Source organism: Medicago sativa, chromosome 3 (assembly GCF_051527215.1).
Source record: "Medicago sativa cultivar Bolivia chromosome 3, Bolivia_mono, whole genome shotgun sequence".
NCBI lineage: Eukaryota > Viridiplantae > Streptophyta > Magnoliopsida > Fabales > Fabaceae > Medicago > Medicago sativa.
Genome location: NC_140751.1, coordinates 6,018,276 through 6,038,050, shown reverse-complemented (window position 1 = coordinate 6,038,050; position 19,775 = coordinate 6,018,276). Strand labels below are relative to the sequence as shown.

The 19,775-nt window shown below is 33.8% G+C and overlaps 2 protein-coding genes and 1 pseudogene across 3 annotated transcripts; all 3 read left to right on the top strand.

Moving 5' to 3' along the window:
• The first annotated feature begins 6,244 nt into the window (after window positions 1-6,244).
• Window positions 6,245-8,563, top strand: LOC146935216 (pectinesterase-like). The gene is made up of 3 exons (XM_085750362.1): window positions 6,245-7,010; window positions 7,132-7,461; window positions 7,716-8,563. The coding sequence occupies exons 1-3, from the start codon at window positions 6,452-6,454 to the stop codon at window positions 8,408-8,410; spliced, it is 1,584 nt and encodes a 527-aa protein (XP_085606488.1). The 5' UTR covers window positions 6,245-6,451; the 3' UTR covers window positions 8,411-8,563.
• Window positions 8,564-14,174: 5,611 nt separating this feature from the next.
• Window positions 14,175-17,557, top strand: LOC146935215 (protein FAR1-RELATED SEQUENCE 5-like; annotated as a pseudogene). Its single transcript, XR_015030156.1, has 2 exons — window positions 14,175-17,301; window positions 17,388-17,557. The product of XR_015030156.1 is annotated as a protein FAR1-RELATED SEQUENCE 5-like (transcript).
• Window positions 17,553-19,078, top strand: LOC146935214 (uncharacterized; the record flags this gene model as incomplete). Its single annotated transcript, XM_085749019.1, has 4 exons — window positions 17,553-17,624; window positions 17,717-18,013; window positions 18,107-18,241; window positions 18,705-19,078. Coding segments are annotated over 3 exons (480 nt in total), but the record flags the coding sequence as incomplete, so codon positions are not given.
• Window positions 19,079-19,775: the final 697 nt, after the last annotated feature.

Here is a 19,775-nt window from a genome sequence, read left to right as displayed (position 1 = left end):
TGCATTTCCTTTTATTTTCTAAGAGTTTTCGAGTCAAAATCATCATGTAATAAGCTCCTATAAATAGAGCACGAAAATGATATGTAAAGATAGAGAATTTTGATTAAAAAAAGTCACTTTATGTGAATTTGGAAGCTTTGCTTCTTTTTGGTTCTGGATTGAACCAATTTTGATCATATCAAGAATCCTTTCTTGCGGTGATCCTCAATCCCATAGACTTATCACTTTCTTGGACTAGAAAGTGTGGCGTCCCTTTTCTTTCCATTCCATTTCTCCATTTTATACACAAAATCTGTTTGGGTCAAAATTCTGCCATTTGCCTATTTTAACCCGAATATCCATTTTCCATTCTGTTTAATGCATTTTGAATCACATTATCAAAGCAATTTCGTGAATTTGGAGGAAAAATTACACCTTTTTTTTTGTCCCTCATCATTTGGTATTCAGAGCACGATTTCGTTTGGGAAAAAATTTCAATTTGGAAATCCATTTCCATTGTTACCATTTCTTTTCTTCATTTTAATCTTTATGATTCTAGAAAAAAATGGAAAGATATAGTGACAAAAAAATCAAAGTTCCATTTTTTCGAGGGCAAAGAGACCCGGATGCATATTTAGAGTGGGAAACAAAAATTGAACAATTTTTTCAATGCAACACTTACTCTAATGTTCAAAAAGTGCAGGTTGCAGCTCTTGAATTTAAAGATTATGCATTGGTGTGGTGGGATCAAACTATCAAGGAAAGAAGGAGGTATGGAGATCCACCGATTGAAACTTGGGAGGAAATGAAAACAATGATGAGGAGGCGTTATGCACCTTCTTATCATCTTAGAGAAATTCAAAGAAAGGAGGTGGAAAAGATAGAAGGAGAAAAAATATTGCAAAGAGAAAGGGAAAGACAAAAAAGAAAGAAGGAAATGATGGAAACCATTGATAGAGGAATGACTGATATCTCTAAAATATTAATGGAAAATCTCTTTCAAATCCAAAATAATTATAAGAAAGAGATAGAAGAAAAAGAAAGTCATGAGGAAGAAGTGAAAAGGAAGGAAAAAGAAGAAAAAAAGAATGTGATGAAAAAGAAGTAGATGAAAAAAAAGAGAGAAAAGAAGGTGCTGAAGAAGTCGAGAGAAAAGAAGAGAAAAAGGAGAGTGAGAATGAAAATCAAGAAAAAAATAGTTTGAAGTTTTGGCCTACTATTACACTAGTACCTTCTTCTAAGTTGCTTTGTGTTGTTAATTGTTGGAATTCTTCTAATATTGTTCAATCTCCTAACATTTCTTCTTTATGTCATGAAGGAAACAAAGTCAATGAAGAAACTTTTTCTCAACAGGTGGAAGGAAATTATGAGATTTGGAACGATTATTATGTCCATAAATCAAAAGTTGATGAAAAGCAAACAAATTCTTCCAACAAAAGTGAAGAGCTCTCTAAAGTTAAAGTTACATGTGATGGATTCTGTAGATTTGTTTTTGACCCAAGAGGTATTCAAGCTAAAAATTCGAGGTCGAATTCTCTTGAAGAGGGAGAGTATGATGTGATCCTAAAATTATCTCTCTTGAAAAGAATAATAAAGTCATTGTGGAATAAAAGAACCAAATTAATTTTGGGTTCTAAGTTTTATTTTCGCAGGTCATGATATGTCAGTCTTGTTTTGGCTATATCTGGAGCTCTGGATGTCCGTTTGAGGTGATCTTTAATGCGTTGGAAAGCTTAGAATATTCTCTACATTTCGTCTGTTGGACTCAAGAGCAAATTCGGAATATTTCTTGGTGTAAAATGAGCATGAATTGGATGACGTGATTTTGATGAATGGGCTGATGTAAGAGAAGAAACAACACATTAAAGAAGCAAATGAATGTATAACATCTCCATGCATTGATGCAGCCACCCCCACCTTAAAGTCATTTTGTAACCTTTTATTTGCATTAATCAGCCACCAAAACATTATTGTAATTAGTGGCTGCATTTCCTTTTATTTTCTAAGAGTTTTCGAGTCAAAATCATCATGTAATAAGCTCCTATAAATAGAGCACGAAAATGATATGTAAAGATAGAGAATTTTGATTAAAAAAAGTCACTTTATGTGAATTTGGAAGCTTTGCTTCTTTTTGGTTCTGGATTGAACCAATTTTGATCATATCAAGAATCCTTTCTTGCGGTGATCCTCAATCCCATAGACTTATCACTTTCTTGGACTAGAAAGTGTGGCGTCCCTTTTCTTTCCATTCCATTTCTCCATTTTATACACAAAATCTGTTTGGGTCAAAATTCTGCCATTTGCCTATTTTAACCCGAATATCCATTTTCCATTCTGTTTAATGCATTTTGAATCACATTATCAAAGCAATTTCGTGAATTTGGAGGAAAAATTACACCTTTTTTTTTGTCCCTCATCATTTGGTATTCAGAGCACGATTTCGTTTGGGAAAAAATTTCAATTTGGAAATCCATTTCCATTGTTACCATTTCTTTTCTTCATTTTAATCTTTATGATTCTAGAAAAAAATGGAAAGATATAGTGACAAAAAAATCAAAGTTCCATTTTTTCGAGGGCAAAGAGACCCGGATGCATATTTAGAGTGGGAAACAAAAATTGAACAATTTTTTCAATGCAACACTTACTCTAATGTTCAAAAAGTGCAGGTTGCAGCTCTTGAATTTAAAGATTATGCATTGGTGTGGTGGGATCAAACTATCAAGGAAAGAAGGAGGTATGGAGATCCACCGATTGAAACTTGGGAGGAAATGAAAACAATGATGAGGAGGCGTTATGCACCTTCTTATCATCTTAGAGAAATTCAAAGAAAGGAGGTGGAAAAGATAGAAGGAGAAAAAATATTGCAAAGAGAAAGGGAAAGACAAAAAAGAAAGAAGGAAATGATGGAAACCATTGATAGAGGAATGACTGATATCTCTAAAATATTAATGGAAAATCTCTTTCAAATCCAAAATAATTATAAGAAAGAGATAGAAGAAAAAGAAAGTCATGAGGAAGAAGTGAAAAGGAAGGAAAAAGAAGAAAAAAAGAATGTGATGAAAAAGAAGTAGATGAAAAAAAAGAGAGAAAAGAAGGTGCTGAAGAAGTCGAGAGAAAAGAAGAGAAAAAGGAGAGTGAGAATGAAAATCAAGAAAAAAATAGTTTGAAGTTTTGGCCTACTATTACACTAGTACCTTCTTCTAAGTTGCTTTGTGTTGTTAATTGTTGGAATTCTTCTAATATTGTTCAATCTCCTAACATTTCTTCTTTATGTCATGAAGGAAACAAAGTCAATGAAGAAACTTTTTCTCAACAGGTGGAAGGAAATTATGAGATTTGGAACGATTATTATGTCCATAAATCAAAAGTTGATGAAAAGCAAACAAATTCTTCCAACAAAAGTGAAGAGCTCTCTAAAGTTAAAGTTACATGTGATGGATTCTGTAGATTTGTTTTTGACCCAAGAGGTATTCAAGCTAAAAATTCGAGGTCGAATTCTCTTGAAGAGGGAGAGTATGATGTGATCCTAAAATTATCTCTCTTGAAAAGAATAATAAAGTCATTGTGGAATAAAAGAACCAAATTAATTTTGGGTTCTAAGTTTTATTTTCGCAGGTCATGATATGTCAGTCTTGTTTTGGCTATATCTGGAGCTCTGGATGTCCGTTTGAGGTGATCTTTAATGCGTTGGAAAGCTTAGAATATTCTCTACATTTCGTCTGTTGGACTCAAGAGCAAATTCGGAATATTTCTTGGTGTAAAATGAGCATGAATTGGATGACGTGATTTTGATGAATGGGCTGATGTAAGAGAAGAAACAACACATTAAAGAAGCAAATGAATGTATAACATCTCCATGCATTGATGCAGCCACCCCCACCTTAAAGTCATTTTGTAACCTTTTATTTGCATTAATCAGCCACCAAAACATTATTGTAATTAGTGGCTGCATTTCCTTTCATTTTCTAAGAGTTTTAGAGTCAAAATCATCATGTAATAAGCTCCTATAAATAGAGCACGAAAATGATATGTAAAGATAGAGAATTTTGATTAAAAAAAGTCACTTTATGTGAATTTGGAAGCTTTGCTTCTTTTTGGTTTTGGATTGAACCAATTTTGACCATATCAAGAATCCTTTCTTGTGGTGATCCTCAATCCCATAGACTTATCACTTTGTTGAACTAGAAAGTGTGGCGTCTCTTTTCTTTCCATTCCATTTCTCCATTTTATACACAAAATCTGTTTGGGTCAAAATTCTGCCATTTGCCTATTTTAACCCGAATATCCATTTTCCATTCTGTTTAATGCATTTTGAATCACATTATCAAAGCAATTTCGTGAATTTGGAGGAAAAATTACACCTTTTTTTTTTCTGTCCCTCATCACCAACACAATTTTATATCTCTTTAATATTAATGTGGGATTACCGTTAGGATGATGATATTTAAACACCTCATCTATCAATTCTACAATTCAGATGGGTCCTACATTCCCACCCTCCAATACACAAAGCAAAGAGAGAAAGATAAGAGAAACCATGAGAGAGAAGCGGTGTAGGTGGGGTGGCAGGGTCGTCCAATAATCTTTAAAAATAAATGAGACCTAAAACAAATTTTGATAAATAAAGCCTTATTTTTGTCTGCATATGAGACTCTTTTACTTATAAAATTGATGATTATTTTTTTTTTATGGTAGGCCTAAAACGAGGATTTTCGTGGTCTTACTCTCGGGCCGGCTCAGTTGGATGGATGAGATGTCCATCAATTTCTTCTCTTACGTTTAATATGCCGATATACTATCAAACTTTCTAGAGGAACACATTGAAGATTTACGCCTAAAAGCAATAACTGTTTATACTTTTCTGCCTCAAACGTAATCAAGCAGCAAATCAGTACAGCAAGATACCTATCCGTGTTTCTTTAGTTCATAAGCTACTTTGTGTAAACAGTGGTGAATACTAAAGATTTTATAAGATGAATTTTATTAGAAAAGGAAAAATAAGTTAAAAATAAGCATGCATGAAAATGACTATAGCATTAGATAAGAATGAAAATCTACTTTTGTTCTTTTTCTTTTCAGAAAACTATTACGGGTTTATGCCCTTTTGACTCAAATAAATTTTTAAACATTGAATTTACTAATCGGATTTATGTCCTAAGAAAGTTCGGTTGATGAGTTGAGGAATGCCAAATAAATAATAATCAATAAGTACGAATTTCGGGAGAAATGAATAGCTCAACAGATTTGAGTTATGATCAGTGAATTGAATGAATTGGGTTCAAACCCCAGTAAAAGATAAATAATTCAATATTTAGAATACACAAAAACTAAAAAGAAAAGAAAAATCAATACTCATGTACGTTAACTTATACTTCAGATTAGACTTTATTTACCGTTAACTTATACTTCAGATTAATAGGGTCGCAGCCCTAGGAACAATAGGATTAAAAACAGAATGAAAAATGCTAATCATCCCGACTTAAATTTATCCCGAATTATCCCGATATATGTAATTGTACTACATAACACCATTGCCAACTGAATTCCACTATTTCAGCCTTTTATTCAGTTGCACAATTATAACTAGGAAATACTTTCGGGATAGCCTCGGGATGATTTCCCTCGCAATGAATAGCATCGCTGAAACAGAATAATATAAAGATGTGACCAATTACTCTTAATTTAAATATATGAACGTGAGTTGACCCCTTCAAAAAAATAAAAATGAACGTATGTTGACGCAATTTTTGTCAAAATCGCCTACATATTTCCTTCTTTTGCTTAATTTGCAAACTAAAAGCACATGGAGTACGTACAGTAAAATTTCTTCTATATGCTTGAACAAAACGCTAACAAAACCCTACCAGGTGAATTTGGTTACTATGTTCAAAGAAACTATCCTTCACCCCACCCTAAAATAAGTCTTCTTAATAAAAAGGATAATATATTCAATTTTCCTTAACAACGTTATGCATGCATATGAAATAAACACACAACTTAGCCAACTCAACATTCTCATCAACATATTAATTTAATTATATATATAGTCACAGCCGCAAATTTCAAATTAGTGCATTTATAAGTAAGCTTAAGAATGTTGCTATGTAAATCCACATTAGGACACTTGTTTTTCTTGCAATAACAAGTAATTAGGCTTCAACTTTCTGAATTATTAAGTAATACCATTTTTTCTATCAGATAAGATTTTATTCCTATATTCAATCAATTCTTTCTTGTAATTGCATCCACTGTCTGTATCTGTGTCATTTTTCATTATCACTTGCAATTCATTCCACACGTTTTCACCTTCACACTCCACCTACAAAAGTTTATGTATATATAGGGTTTAGGGTTTAATTCTCTTAAGTCAAAACCAAAAACAAGTGAACAAAAACATCATCTATACACACATTTGTTATATGCAACATAAACTCTTATTATTTTTTAAACTCTTCTATTCTACAATTGAAATATGGCAATCATTGGAAAAACATTGTTCATGCTCTTTTTCTTATCTTCAATTTTCTCAATAGCCTCATCAAGAAAAGGACCTTCCTCAAGCAACATAGATTGGTGGTGCAATTTAACACCACATCCTAAGCCATGCAAACACTACATAACACAAATGAACAATCATTTCAAAATCAAACATAGAGTTGAATTCAGGGAAATGCTTGTTCAATTAGCCCTAAACCAAGCTCTTACCATGCAAAAAGACGCACAAGAAAATTCTCAACAACAACAAAATTCATCAGTGCATAAAACGGTTCATGGTGATTGTTTGAAGCTATTTGAAAACACAATTTTTCATCTCAACCGCACACTTGAAGGCTTAAACAATGCAAGCAAAAATTGTTCACCAAATGATGCACAAACATGGCTCACAACTTCTCTCACAAATATTGAAACATGTAAAAGTGGAGCTTTAGAACTCAATGCTCAAGATTTCAATTTTATTATGCAAGCCAATGTCACTGAGATGTTAAGGAACGTCTTAGCCATCAATATGCATTTCCTGAAACATAACAAAGGTACGAACAATGATTTTTTTTTTCTATATAAATATTTTAATTTTTTCTTTAAAAAAATGTGATAATTTTTTTTTTAAGTCATACTAATCTTAATCGAAATTTCTGGATCCGTCACTTACAGAAACAAAAGAAGGGTCATTTCCAAAATGGTTTTCTATGCATGAAAGGAAGCTTTTGCAGTCCAAGTCTCCAGTAAAGTACAATCTTGTGGTAGCAAAAGATGGTTCTGGACAGTACAAGACTGTGCAAGCTGCTTTGAATGCTGCTGCTAAGAGAAAATACAAGACAAGGTTTGTGATACATGTTAAGAAAGGTGTTTATAGAGAGAACATTGAGGTTGCTGTTCATAATGATAACATTATGCTGGTTGGTGATGGAATGCAAAATACCATAATAACAAGTTCTAGAAGTGTTCAAGATGGTTATACCACTTATAGCTCTGCAACAGCAGGTGAGTTGTTATATTCCATCTCCTTTCTCTTTTTATTTTCTTGTTATTAGAGAAATAAAATTAAATAGTGCCAACTATTGAACATAGAAGATATAAAATAATTTCCGTGCTGAAGTTTTATTTTATCTTTTGAAGTTCTAAAATTTTATAATAAGATAGGGTTATAATATTTAAATTATCCTTGGGGCTTTTTTACATTCAATTACTTTAATTTTTTTTTAAAAAATAATTACTCTTGGATCATTTAAATTTAGGTATTGATGGACTTCACTTCATTGCACGTGACATAACCTTCCAAAATACTGCCGGTCCACACAAGGGTCAAGCTGTGGCGCTCCGATCAGCCTCCGATCTCTCTGTCTTTTACCGGTGTGCTATATCGGGATATCAAGACACTTTGATGGCTCATGCACAACGTCAATTTTATCGACAATGCTTCATCTATGGCACTGTAGACTTCATCTTTGGCAACGCTGCAGTGGTGTTCCAAAATTGTAAAATTTTCGCAAGAAAACCTTTGGATGGCCAAGCTAACATGATCACGGCCCAAGGTCGTGGTGACCCATTCCAAAACACTGGAATTTCATTCCACAATTGTCAAATTAGGGCTGCATCTGATCTAAAGCCTGTTGTTGACAAGTACAAAACCTTCTTGGGAAGGCCTTGGCAACAATATTCAAGAGTTATGGTGATGAAAACTTTTATGGACACTTTAGTGAGCCCCCTAGGTTGGTCTCCATGGGGTGACACTGATTTTGCTCAAGACACATTGTATTATGGTGAATATGAAAACTATGGACCTGGTTCATCAACAGCAAATAGAGTAAAATGGCCTGGTTATCATGTGATAACAAATCCAAAGGAAGCATCAAAGTTTACGGTTGCTGGACTCCTTGCTGGACCAACATGGTTGGCAACAACTACTGTGCCATTTACTTCTGGTCTTTGATCTTATGTGTTGTGTCTCTTCATTACGTCAGTTATTCTACCTCATTATTTGTAATTAAATTCATTCTAATTCTTGTAAGAACATGTTCAATATTCTTTTGTATATTGAGAGAGATATTATTATTCATATTTATATAACATTATCTTTGTACTACTATACAAGTGATCACCTTTGATGATCCAACAGATATATGTTTAAAAAGTTTATATATCTTAAACTGAGTAACAAATAAGCATCTTGTCATTTCACAAGAATATAAAAGTATTGTATATAATGTGTGATATGATGGCTCCTCGGTTCTCATCATATGATGTTTTTAGTGTTTTATCGAGTCTTTTTGCTACGTCATTCTAGGTTTTTAGTGGACATTAGAGTGAGTTACACATGGTTTTCGGAAAAAGTTGGTCTTTTATTTAAAAATATCATCGAATGAAATGTTGTGGTAGAGAGGAGCAGCAGGAAACGCACGAGCTTCATATGTGAGGCGCATAGGCCCATTTTGAATTGATTTGAGGTTATAATTCGCTATTAACACTAGGTTTTGTAATTGTACCTTGATTTATCAATTGCTAATGTAATTCACCTAAACATAGTGTTGTGAAAGTGACTCAAAATTGAGGATCATAAATCTGCCAAAATCGGGCCTCGATTTGGAGAAATCGAGCCACGATTTTGGGTGCAGTTTTGGGAGTTTTACTTCTGCAAAAATCGAGCCACAATTTGCAAAACTGAGCCTCGATTTTGCGCTGATGCATAAAAATAAAACTTATTTTTATGCGTGAGATTTGTTCCAATTTTTTAGGGATTCTTTTACTATAAATATAGACCTTGTATCAGATGAAACCTTGAGAGATAGAGGGGCTGAAAACAAGGGTTTAGGAACAAACAACAAACTAGGGTTTTAGAGAGATTTCTATAAGCGGGAGACACTAGGGTTGGGATTGATTCACCTTGGAAACACTATTGGGATTGAGTCTCTTGGTCACAAGAAGAGATTGAGACTTTAGGTAGAATTAGGTTTGAAGACTTATTCTTGTAACCCTTTGATATCTCTTTTGTAAAGTTACTCATCATTATAGTGGAACGGAGGGCTGCTCTCTCCCCCAGACTAAGTCGGTATTGGACCGAACTGGGTAAACAAATTTCGTGTGTTCTCTCTTCTTTTCTCTCGCTGTTTTCTAATTTTGTTTGTGTTTATAATTTTTCCCACGTTTGTATTGGTTGCTTGATTACTTTGTTAGCTTTTGTTAGTTGTTGTAGAATTAATGGGCTTCACGTGTATGAATTGATGGCTTGTTTCTATAATTTTTATCAATTTATTTTGGCTTTATCTTCTTATGAATTTAATGCTCAAATGAAAGAAGAAATATGTGACATTTTGTTAGTGTTACCGGTGCTACAAAAAGTGTTACAATAATGTAATATTTTGCGACACTTTTTGACTGTTACATATAATACTATAAAATGTAATTAAAACTCTTTAGTAACACGAGCATTACCTAACAATTGTACAAATGTTACTAAATTTAATCAGTAACATTTTTCCTGATTTAGTAACAGTTTTGAAGTGTTACTATATGTCAATTATGTTGTATTGAATCTTCCCTCCCGCACCGTTTTTTTTTTTTAGAAATTCTTCTTGAATAACAATAAGAAAAAGAAGAGAAAAAAAAAATTCCTTGTTTGAAGTCAGAGAGTTGTCTATGTGCTATTATCAATGGTGTATCAGTATTTAATTATAAATTGGTAGTTCTATGTATGAAGGTCTGAACTAATGGTAGAGTGTATAGGATTTCTCTGCAACTGGTTTACTTCTGTTCATAAACAAAATCCAGCCATCGCATATTGTAGAGGAAACAGGAAAATGCTTTAAAAAAATATAAGAGATGCAAATGAAATCACAGTGGTGGCATTTTCAGTACTATTACATTGATGTCATTTATCATCCTTTTAATTTGTTTGCAAAAATTAAAACAGAGAATATTGAAATGTAATGTGCAAATCCTTCTGATTGCTTCTTCATCTCTATCACATTAACCTGTAGTCCAAGTAAGTAAAAACAATGCAATAAATTCTTCATTTATTTACTGGAAGTTCAGAATGATCAGTTATTTAATCTAGTCTTAACGTAAGATTTTTTTTTTTTTAATGTTATATTCATGTTTCCTAGAAGAAAACATAGTTACAGTATAATGTGTTGGTCTTTGCTCTTTTTATTTTCAGAAGGAAACAATTTCTCTAGCTTTCGCAATGTCGATGGAGTGAGCAGTTGGGGTTCTGCTGTTAGTAGACTTTCTTAGATGGTAGATGAATTGAAGAAGATATTGGAGACAAAGCTCGTCAAAGAGTAAGGAATAATGAGTGGAGATTTGTACAAGCCTGCAAGGGAACATGAATTGCACCAACCTAATTATAACTATACTGCAAATCCACCACGTTTCTTAGAACTAGATTCAGGAGACAGGCAGACTAATATTTTTCGTGGATTCATCGGGTATATGCTCTACTGATGTGAAAACCCTTCAGAAAATGTATTTTTTTTCCATAAGTCTCCCCTTTTAAAACTAAAAAATGACTATCAAAGAGAGTAGCAGTTAAGTCATTGAAAGACTTATGTTACTAAAAAGCGATGGAGGGAAATGTTCAGGAAGCATTGAATGAAATGAAGATGATTATTGATATTGATAAGGCACTACGCTATAACCCAATTTTGGCATGCCGTGTGGTGTGGAGTTACAACCCAAAAGTAGCGTTTCCGAGGCTATCTGCTATATCATAGTAACAAGGGTGTTTAGTTTCCGAGATGGGGGAGTGGGTTGATGCAAGTTGGCATTGGTTGATGAAATGGAGGCACCCTTTTTTGTTTAGGAAGAGGAAGTTTATAATTGTTTCTTGGCGTTGATTCAAGAAGTGCAATTGTCCCAACGATCGGATGGATGGATATGTCTAGTAAAGTAAGGGGAAATTGTTGGAAAAGTTGTAGGAGAATTGCGCTCCTTCTAAGGTAATTATCTTTTCTTGGAAAATGTTATTGTGCCGGCTTCCGACTAAGGTTAACTTTCATGGTAGAGGTGTGTTGGGTAGGGGTCAAGAGACCACTTGCTTATGGAGTGAGGGGGAATCAGAATACGAAGACTATTTGTTTTCAAAGTATCAGTTCGCGGGAGCTATTTGTGGTAAAATGTTTAAATGGTTTGGTGTGGGTAATTCGGGGAGACCTTTTCACTTTGTTAGAGAGTTTCTCTTCTTTTGCAAGGAAATGGAAAGGAAGAAAAGGCTTGTTGTTGATTTGACATTCGTTACTGTGGGCAATTTAAAAGGCAAGGAACGGCTACAATTTTTGTTCTAAGGTTCCAATAGTGAGAGAGGTGGTTGATTTCATTAAGGTTTGTCTCTTTTATGAATAGTTTTACCTTATACCTCTTGATCGTTTGGTGAAGTAATTTTTGCATTTTATTTCTCGATCGTTTAGAATTTACTACCACGTTTAATCCTTTTTTTTTTGTTTGGAAGTAAAGTAAGGAGTAATAAACACCAAAAGGTTGAAGGTTGCTCTTCACGCTTTCCTAATTTCTCTTTATTGCAAGTGTCGTTCGGCACGTGTACTTGAACTTGATCAAATTATCTTTTGTTGATAAAAAAAAAAACTACATAAGAAATCAATCAATTGGTGCTCGAAAATTTGAACAAACTTGCGAATATAAAAGCTCTTCCATTGAGTGGAAATAAAGCTCTTCCTTTGAATTGAAAGAAGAAAGGGGAGGACATTGATGATTAAAAATATTTACAAAGGCAATGACTCATATGGTTTTACCTAAGAACAGTATGATCAGCTGGTTATTTTACTCCACTCATCCGGTTCTAATGTTAATTATAATACATCTTCTAGCAAGGTGAATTTAGCATCACATGTAACGAATCACTCAAATATTGGCTGTATAAACTCTGGTGCAATTGATCATATATATGTTCTTCTTTAACATCTTTTGATACTTATGAGAATATTGCACCAATAGATATCAAGTTACCAAATGGTCATATGGCAATAGCAAGATATTGAGGCACAGTGCAGTTTTCACCAGGATTAGTTGCACAAAATGTGTTATTTTTTCCTGAATTTGCTATTGGTACCAAAACTATGTGTTGATATTGATTGCATAATAACCTTTCACAATGATAAATGTTTGATTCAAGAATGAAGGAGCTTGAAGATAATTGGTTCGGCTAATTTGATTAAGGGATTGTATTTTCTTGCTACACAAGCTTCACCTCAAGCCACCATAGCCTCGTCACAAGCAAAACCTCAATCCACCTTTATTCCTCAAGAAGCTCTTTGGCACTTTAGATAAAGACATTTGTCTAATAATAGGTTGCTTAAATTTTAAGAACCGACAATGATCCTGAGTTTTCTATGCTTGAATTTTATTCTTGCTAAAGGGATAGAACATCAAACAAAGTTGTGGGGAGAGCTTTACTTTTTCAATCAAAATTACCTAAACAATTTTGGTCCTATGTTGTTTTACTTGCCACTTACCTCATAAATTGTATTCATAGTCCTTTGTTGCAAAATAAGTCTCCTTTCTTTCATAGGTTTGGTCATGATCCTGACTTAAATGAATTAAAAGTCTTTGGTTCACTATGCTATGCATCCACTTTACAAGTTCATAGAAGAAAAAAAAATAGATTCTAGAGCTAAGAAATGCATTTTCTTGGGTTATAAGCAAAGTGTCAAAGGTGCTATAATTCTTGATTTAAACACCAAAACCATTTTCATATCTAGAAACGTAACCTATCATGAATATATTTTACCATATTGAAATCCAAATCAACCTTTCCACTGGACATATCACTCAAATCATCTCATAGTCTCTGATGTTGAAACTGAACCTTATGCAACCAATGAATATGAACATGACCATCATATAGAGATACTTGACCAAGAAATAAATCCAATCATCTCTAATACTCATGAACACATCTTACAACATGAAATGAATGAAAATCAATTACCAAATGAGAAATACATAAACCTAAAAACTTAAGGAAATCAACGATTGCCACTCCCTAATCATTTGTTTACTGGTATGACCAATTAATATAAAGAATAATATAAAGATGGTGACAACTTCTCTACCCATGGAACAAAGATGGGTTTGTTGTACCCACGTGAGTTGTATGGCATATAGGACCTTAGGTGTAAATTATTGTGACATGTCATCAATCTTTAATTGCTCCCATATAATTTATAAAAAATTGTAAACTCACCCTCTTTCTTCATCTTATTCTTTTTTGTCCAACATTGATAACACATAACCACGTTCTTCTTTTCTCTACTATGGTTGGTTTTTTTTTTGCTTTCAATTCTGTGAAACTGTTGTAAACAATTAGCAATTCACAAACATTCAAACTTTCTATCCATCCACCTTATGTGAAAAGAGTGAATCGGTATCTCCAACTTTCCATCTAGGAACAACAGCGATCACCACTCATCTTCTCCAGGTTTTCTTTCTTCTATTTTATTCATAATTATAATTATGAATGTTTGAGTTATTGATGTAAATTATGATTCAGAATGTTGAATCCCATATGCTCAATTCAGAAGGTTTTCTAAACCTAATTTACGTTCAGAATTATAGTTCTGTAAATTACAGTTCAGTATCAATTGGCTTTTTGTAAATAACATTTCAGAATTGGGCATTCAGAAAAACCTAATTTGCATTCAGATTTATGGAGAATCATGAAAACTTTTCTTTGTTTGAATAATTAATACATTGAAGATTTGAAAATCTATAATACAAGAATATGGCATCAGTTTTGAGTGGTGAGTACTCACTGATTTATGTAACAAAAAAAGAAACTCGCTGATTTAATTTTTTTTCTTTCTTTTTGGGATTTGAATCCCGAAAAAATGATGAGCAGACAAATCTCAAATACTTGCTGGTTATAGTATGTTGATAACTTATGTTTTGAAATTCTATGATGTTTATTTGTCTTTGTTTACATCGATACAAGAATATGGCATCAGTTTTGGAAGGTTTAACTTTGGTGTTTGATTTATTTATTCTTTTAAATATTGCAGTCATGTTGTATGCTTAACAGATGGAAATATTTTAGTTTTCCATCAAGTAGTATGCATAAGTGACATCAAATTTATGTTAAGTTTTAACCAAATAATCAGGGAGCATAATCTGTTTTTGTGAACTCTTTGAGATTTCAGAATAAAAATGTATGTTCAATTTATGGTTTCTTTGTAGCTGTCAATTTCCATGGCTAGTGCTTCACAATTGTTTGGCTGGTACTGGTATTGTTTTATCATATAGTATTATAGTTCTTATAGTACAACAGATCATTAACACAAATAATGAAAGAACAAAATTGTGTTAACATCAGATTTTGTGTACTTTTCAATGTATAAATTCATACCTTACAATAAAGGACTTCACATGTTGAAAGGTATGGACATTATTAGAGTAAATAACTCAGGAAAACCTAATTTACATTCACAATTATGATACTGTAAATTATGGTTCAGAATCAATTGGCATATTATTTGCTAGTAATGCTATTTGGATATTATATGTCTTGTCTAATTCTATTTGGATTATATCTCGCATTGAATTATATTAGTAATGCTATTTTGATATTATTTTTTTGGGACCATGACAGGTTGTGATAAATAATTTAAATGGCCGCAAACGATGGAGACATAAATGGTGAAGATTTGGCCAGCGGTAATGGTGTGTTTAATGAAGAAGGAAAAGAGGATATGGATACTTACAAGAAGATTAGGGAATTGACGGATGATGATATAAGAGGATTGGAATTTGATTCAGAGGAAAAAGCGACACAATTTTATGAAATCTATGCAGATTGTCATGGGTTTGTGGTAAGAAAAGATGATGTAAACAAAGATGATGATGGGAATATAATTGCACGTCGATTAGTATGTAATAGAGAGGGTGAGAATAAAAATAAGAAACAAAGTACATATTCGAGGCAGACCATTCGAACTAAGTGTTCTGCAAGGCTTCAAGTAGTTTTAAATGTTGATACTAATAAGTGGAGAGTTTCTGGATTCGAGCCCTCACACAACCATGAGTTAACTCCAACCCGTTATGCTCATTTGGTTCCTAAGAACCGTCAATTGAGTGAATCTGATAAAGCCCTTGTTGATGGTCTTCATGCACACGGTGTTAGAACCTGTCATATTTTGGGTTTTATGATGGCTCAAAAAGGAGGTCATGAGAGTCTGGGATTTTGCAGGAAGGACTTATATAACTACTTATACAATGAAGGAAAGGCAAGAATAGAAGGTGGAGATTCTTTTGCTGCGCTGAGTTATTTGTAGGCTAAAGCTGATAATGATCCAATGTTCTTTTCGAAGTTTACACAACAGAAGAAGGACGTTTAGAAAATTTATTTTGGTCGGATTCAACCAGCCGGATTGACTATGAGTGTTTTGGGGATGTGGTTGCATTTGACGCAACTTACAGGAAGAACAGATATGACAAGCCTCTTGTTATTTTTTCTGGGTGTAACCATCATGGAGGAACTATAATTTTTGGTTGTGCTTTAGTTTTCTAATGAAACATGTGAGACATGCAAGTGGCTTTTAAATACATTTTTAGAAGCAATGTATCATAAACAGCCTAAAGGGGTGGTTACTGATGGAGATCTTTCAATGAGAGAAGCTATCAAAGAGGTATTTCCAAACTCGTTGCATCGTCTTTGTTCATGGCATTTTCATCGAAACGCTGAAGAGAATGTGAAGAATCCAAAATACTTGGAAGACTTTTCCTCCTTGATTTATGCTAATTTTACCGTGGACAAATTTGAAATTGAGTGGAAGAGGGTCACTGATGATTACAATTTATCAGACAATACATGGGTTAAAAAAGCATATGAGATGAAGACAATGTGGGTGAGTGCATACATGCGAGAAAACTTTTTTTTGTGGCATAAGAACTACATCCAGGTGTGAAGACATAAACTCATTTATAAATATGTATGTTGAAAGCAAAAACAGTCTGGTTGATTTCATGCATGGTTTTAATAGAGCTGTAAAAGAATACAGGCACAAAGAGTTAATGGCAGATTTTAATACGTTCTATTACAAACCTGTGTTGACAACAAAGTTACACAGGTTTGAGCTTGAAGCTTCAAAAATCTTTACGAGGATAAAATTTTATGAAGTTCAAAATGAAATAGAAGATGCAATCACATTAAATGTTTTTGAGCAGTCTAGTCTCGAAAAGACTGTGAAGTTTAAGATGAATAGATTTGGCAACAAAGATTCTACGTATCTAGTTTATCTTGATAAGGAACAAAGTAAATTTTTATGTGATTGTAGACAGTTTGAACGAATTGGAATTCCATGTTCCCATATTATTTGTGCCATGAGACACGAGCACATGACTGAGTTTCCTGATAGTCTAATTTGCAAAAGGTGGACCAAATCAGCAAAGGATGATTACATATCGTCTATGTCTTCTAAAGAATGTGATGATGAAAAAATGTTCATGTTCTGTCGAGGAACTATGTCTACTGCATTGAATAATCTATATGACATTTCTTGTAAACACCCAGATGATTATAAAGAGGCTATGGAGGGGATTTATAGTTTGTGTGAGAAAATAAAGAGGCGTCGTGAGAGTGGTGAAAAATATAAGACCAATCCATCTGTTATTGGTGATCCTATCAAAGCCAAGGCCAAAGGTGCCCCTCGTAAGAAGAAGAAATCATCCAGGAAAAGGAGACATTGTTCTGTCTGTAAAAATATTGCTCACACGAAGCAAAACTGTCCAGAACTAGCTGGACGTGATGTTCTAAATGCAGTCAATGAAGAGGACTATTCTCGTCGATCTGACCATGACAAAAACGTTGGATGTGAGGTATGTTTACACCATCGTGTTAAATGTGTTTTTGTTTGTAAATGTTTGTGTTCTTTATTCAATATAATTATAATTTGTTTGCACAGGGTGTTGATAAGAGTTGTGATAGGAAACATAAGAGAAAAGTTGTCAATGTTACTTCAATGCAAGAAGATATCAATAAAAGAATATCAAAACAGGTAAGTGAAGATACTTGATACTTTTTGTGGAAATTTATTAAGTGTTTGACAACTTTTATAATGTTGCACTAGATTGAAAATGAAGAGATTGGTCGACCTAATGAAAACATGATAGATAAAAACATGCACACAGGATTTGACAACGTAAGTAGTTTCTCATAGTTAATTGGAGCAGATTTCAGTACTTTGAGATTTTATTGTTGATGTTTTGATTTGTTTCAAAACAAAATGTCTAGAGTCAAGATCAAGGTGCTGTACATGATAAACCCCCTGTTAAAATGGAAGACCAAAATGTAACATGGAAAGATGGTTCAATGTATGTTCTTAATTATTTTACCAGCGCCAACGGTGTTCCAATTCAAAGTGTTCCGATCTTTCCTCAATTTCCAAATCAAATTGCATCTACGTTTCCACAATTTTTTCCAAATCAAGGTGCATCAATTTTCCCCCAATTTCCACGAGCAGACAACTTCCCATCACATTCAAGTTTTGTTGGATATGGCAGAGCACATAATGTCCCTCATCATACACCTGTGAGTATACACAACATTCATATTACTAATTATGTGAATTTATGCTGTCAAATATGTTTTCTCTCTCTAATCTGTATTCTCTATTTATGTTAGTTTATGGGTGCCTTGGAGATGGAACGATTAGCAAAAATGGATAAGAATACATGTGGAAATGAAGATTCCAAACTCTCGAATCACAAGCAATGGGACAAGCATCCAAAGTGATGATAATTTTGAGTCGTGCAAAAGGTTTACCATTTGTTCCAATGTCTGTTTTGCCATTTTTTTATACTAATTGTTCATTTTTGTTGTTTTAGGTTTAACATATATCTTCCTATTTGTTGCTTTAACTGCTGAGAATCATGGAATGCTTAGATTGATTTGCTTGTTAGTTAGTTTAAAACTTCCTTGATGATTGAAATGATAGTGTAATGCTTAGAGTATAAAGTTTGAAGGCCTGAAGTTACTTTCAATTGATTAATGTCAATTAGTTCATTCAATTTAATAGCTAATTGAATCAGTTTAAGCCATTGGAATAGATAATTGCAGTTACAAATAATTTTAATTTCACTAGTAATTGTGTAGTAATTTTATTGAATAACAGGTTTGTTAACCATATGGTTTTCATTTGCAATCCTTTTTGCATGCAATTGTCACGGATTTCTATAGTAAAACCATGATACTTAATTTAGTTGTGAAAATATGTTCTCAGGGTACCAGTAGGCCAACTCATTATCATGTCCTTTTAGATGAGATTGGCTTTTCTGGTAGCGGTCGTGATATCAATGCCTCACCCATCCCACAGTTGCCCAAATTGCAGGACAGTGTCTGCAACTCTATGTTCTTTGTTTGAGTTATGGAGTAATGATCCAAACTTGTTATTTACTTTGCACAATCAAACTTCTGTAGTTTTAGTGGTAAAACTTTGTTGATGTCTGGTGGATGACCTTTGCTGCAAGGTCGGGTCTTTGAAGACTTCTTGTTGCTGACACATGCCTTCAGACATGCACGTGTCACGTTTTTTTATCAGCTATTTTAGATGAATGTCAATATTTGTGGTTTGCTGAAAGATCCTTAGCTTGAGAATACTTGTTGTCACGTGCCTTCAGTTTGGTGCAAAATATTTGGGGTGTAACGAGGTGTCGGAGAACAACTCCTGCCACAATGTGTTAACAAGCACCTTTTTATGCAATGCAATGTAGCAAAAGCATTCTGGTTTACATCCCCTCTTTGAATACATATCCCTTGCAATGCAGCAAATAGTTGGCTGCTGCAGTGTCTCTCAGCGACAGAGGCGTTACCTTGTCGAAACTTTGGCAACAAATACTTTTGTCTTTGAGAACACAATCTTTGAACCGGTGAAAGTAGCATCTTCAGCTGCCTTATTTGTGGATGAATATAACAGACCAAATTTGAGACAATTGCATGCTAAGAACTCAGTTGTTCCTCAGGCCAAGTGTCAGCCCCCACCGCACGGAACTCTAAAAATCAATGTGGATGCAAGCTGTTTGGTGAATGAGAAAACCAGTTGGGGACTGATAACTAGAGATCATAGCGGATCAGTTCTATATGTTGCAACAAGAAGAGAGGACATTCAAGTCTCCCCCTAGTGGCTGAAGCGATGGGACTGCGTTGGTGTTTACAATGGGCTAAAGAACAACACTACTATGGAAAATGCAATCTTACACTGTCTGCAGATTTTAGCCACCTACTAGGGTACTGTATGTTAGTAGAATTTGTAACAATGTTGCTCATGAAATCCTTCTTGCTGTCATTGCAATAG

What these genes read in the sequence shown, in the direction of transcription:
- LOC146935216 (XM_085750362.1), top strand. Translation starts at nt 6,452, where the DNA reads ATGGCAATCATTGGAAAAACATTGTTCATGCTCTTTTTCTTATCTTCA. An exon ending in TTTCCTGAAACATAACAAAG is followed by an intron (nt 7,011 to 7,131) that starts GTACGAACAATG and finishes CGTCACTTACAG; the next exon opens with AAACAAAAGAAGGGTCATTT. An exon ending in TTATAGCTCTGCAACAGCAG is followed by an intron (nt 7,462 to 7,715) that starts GTGAGTTGTTAT and finishes ATTTAAATTTAG; the next exon opens with GTATTGATGGACTTCACTTC.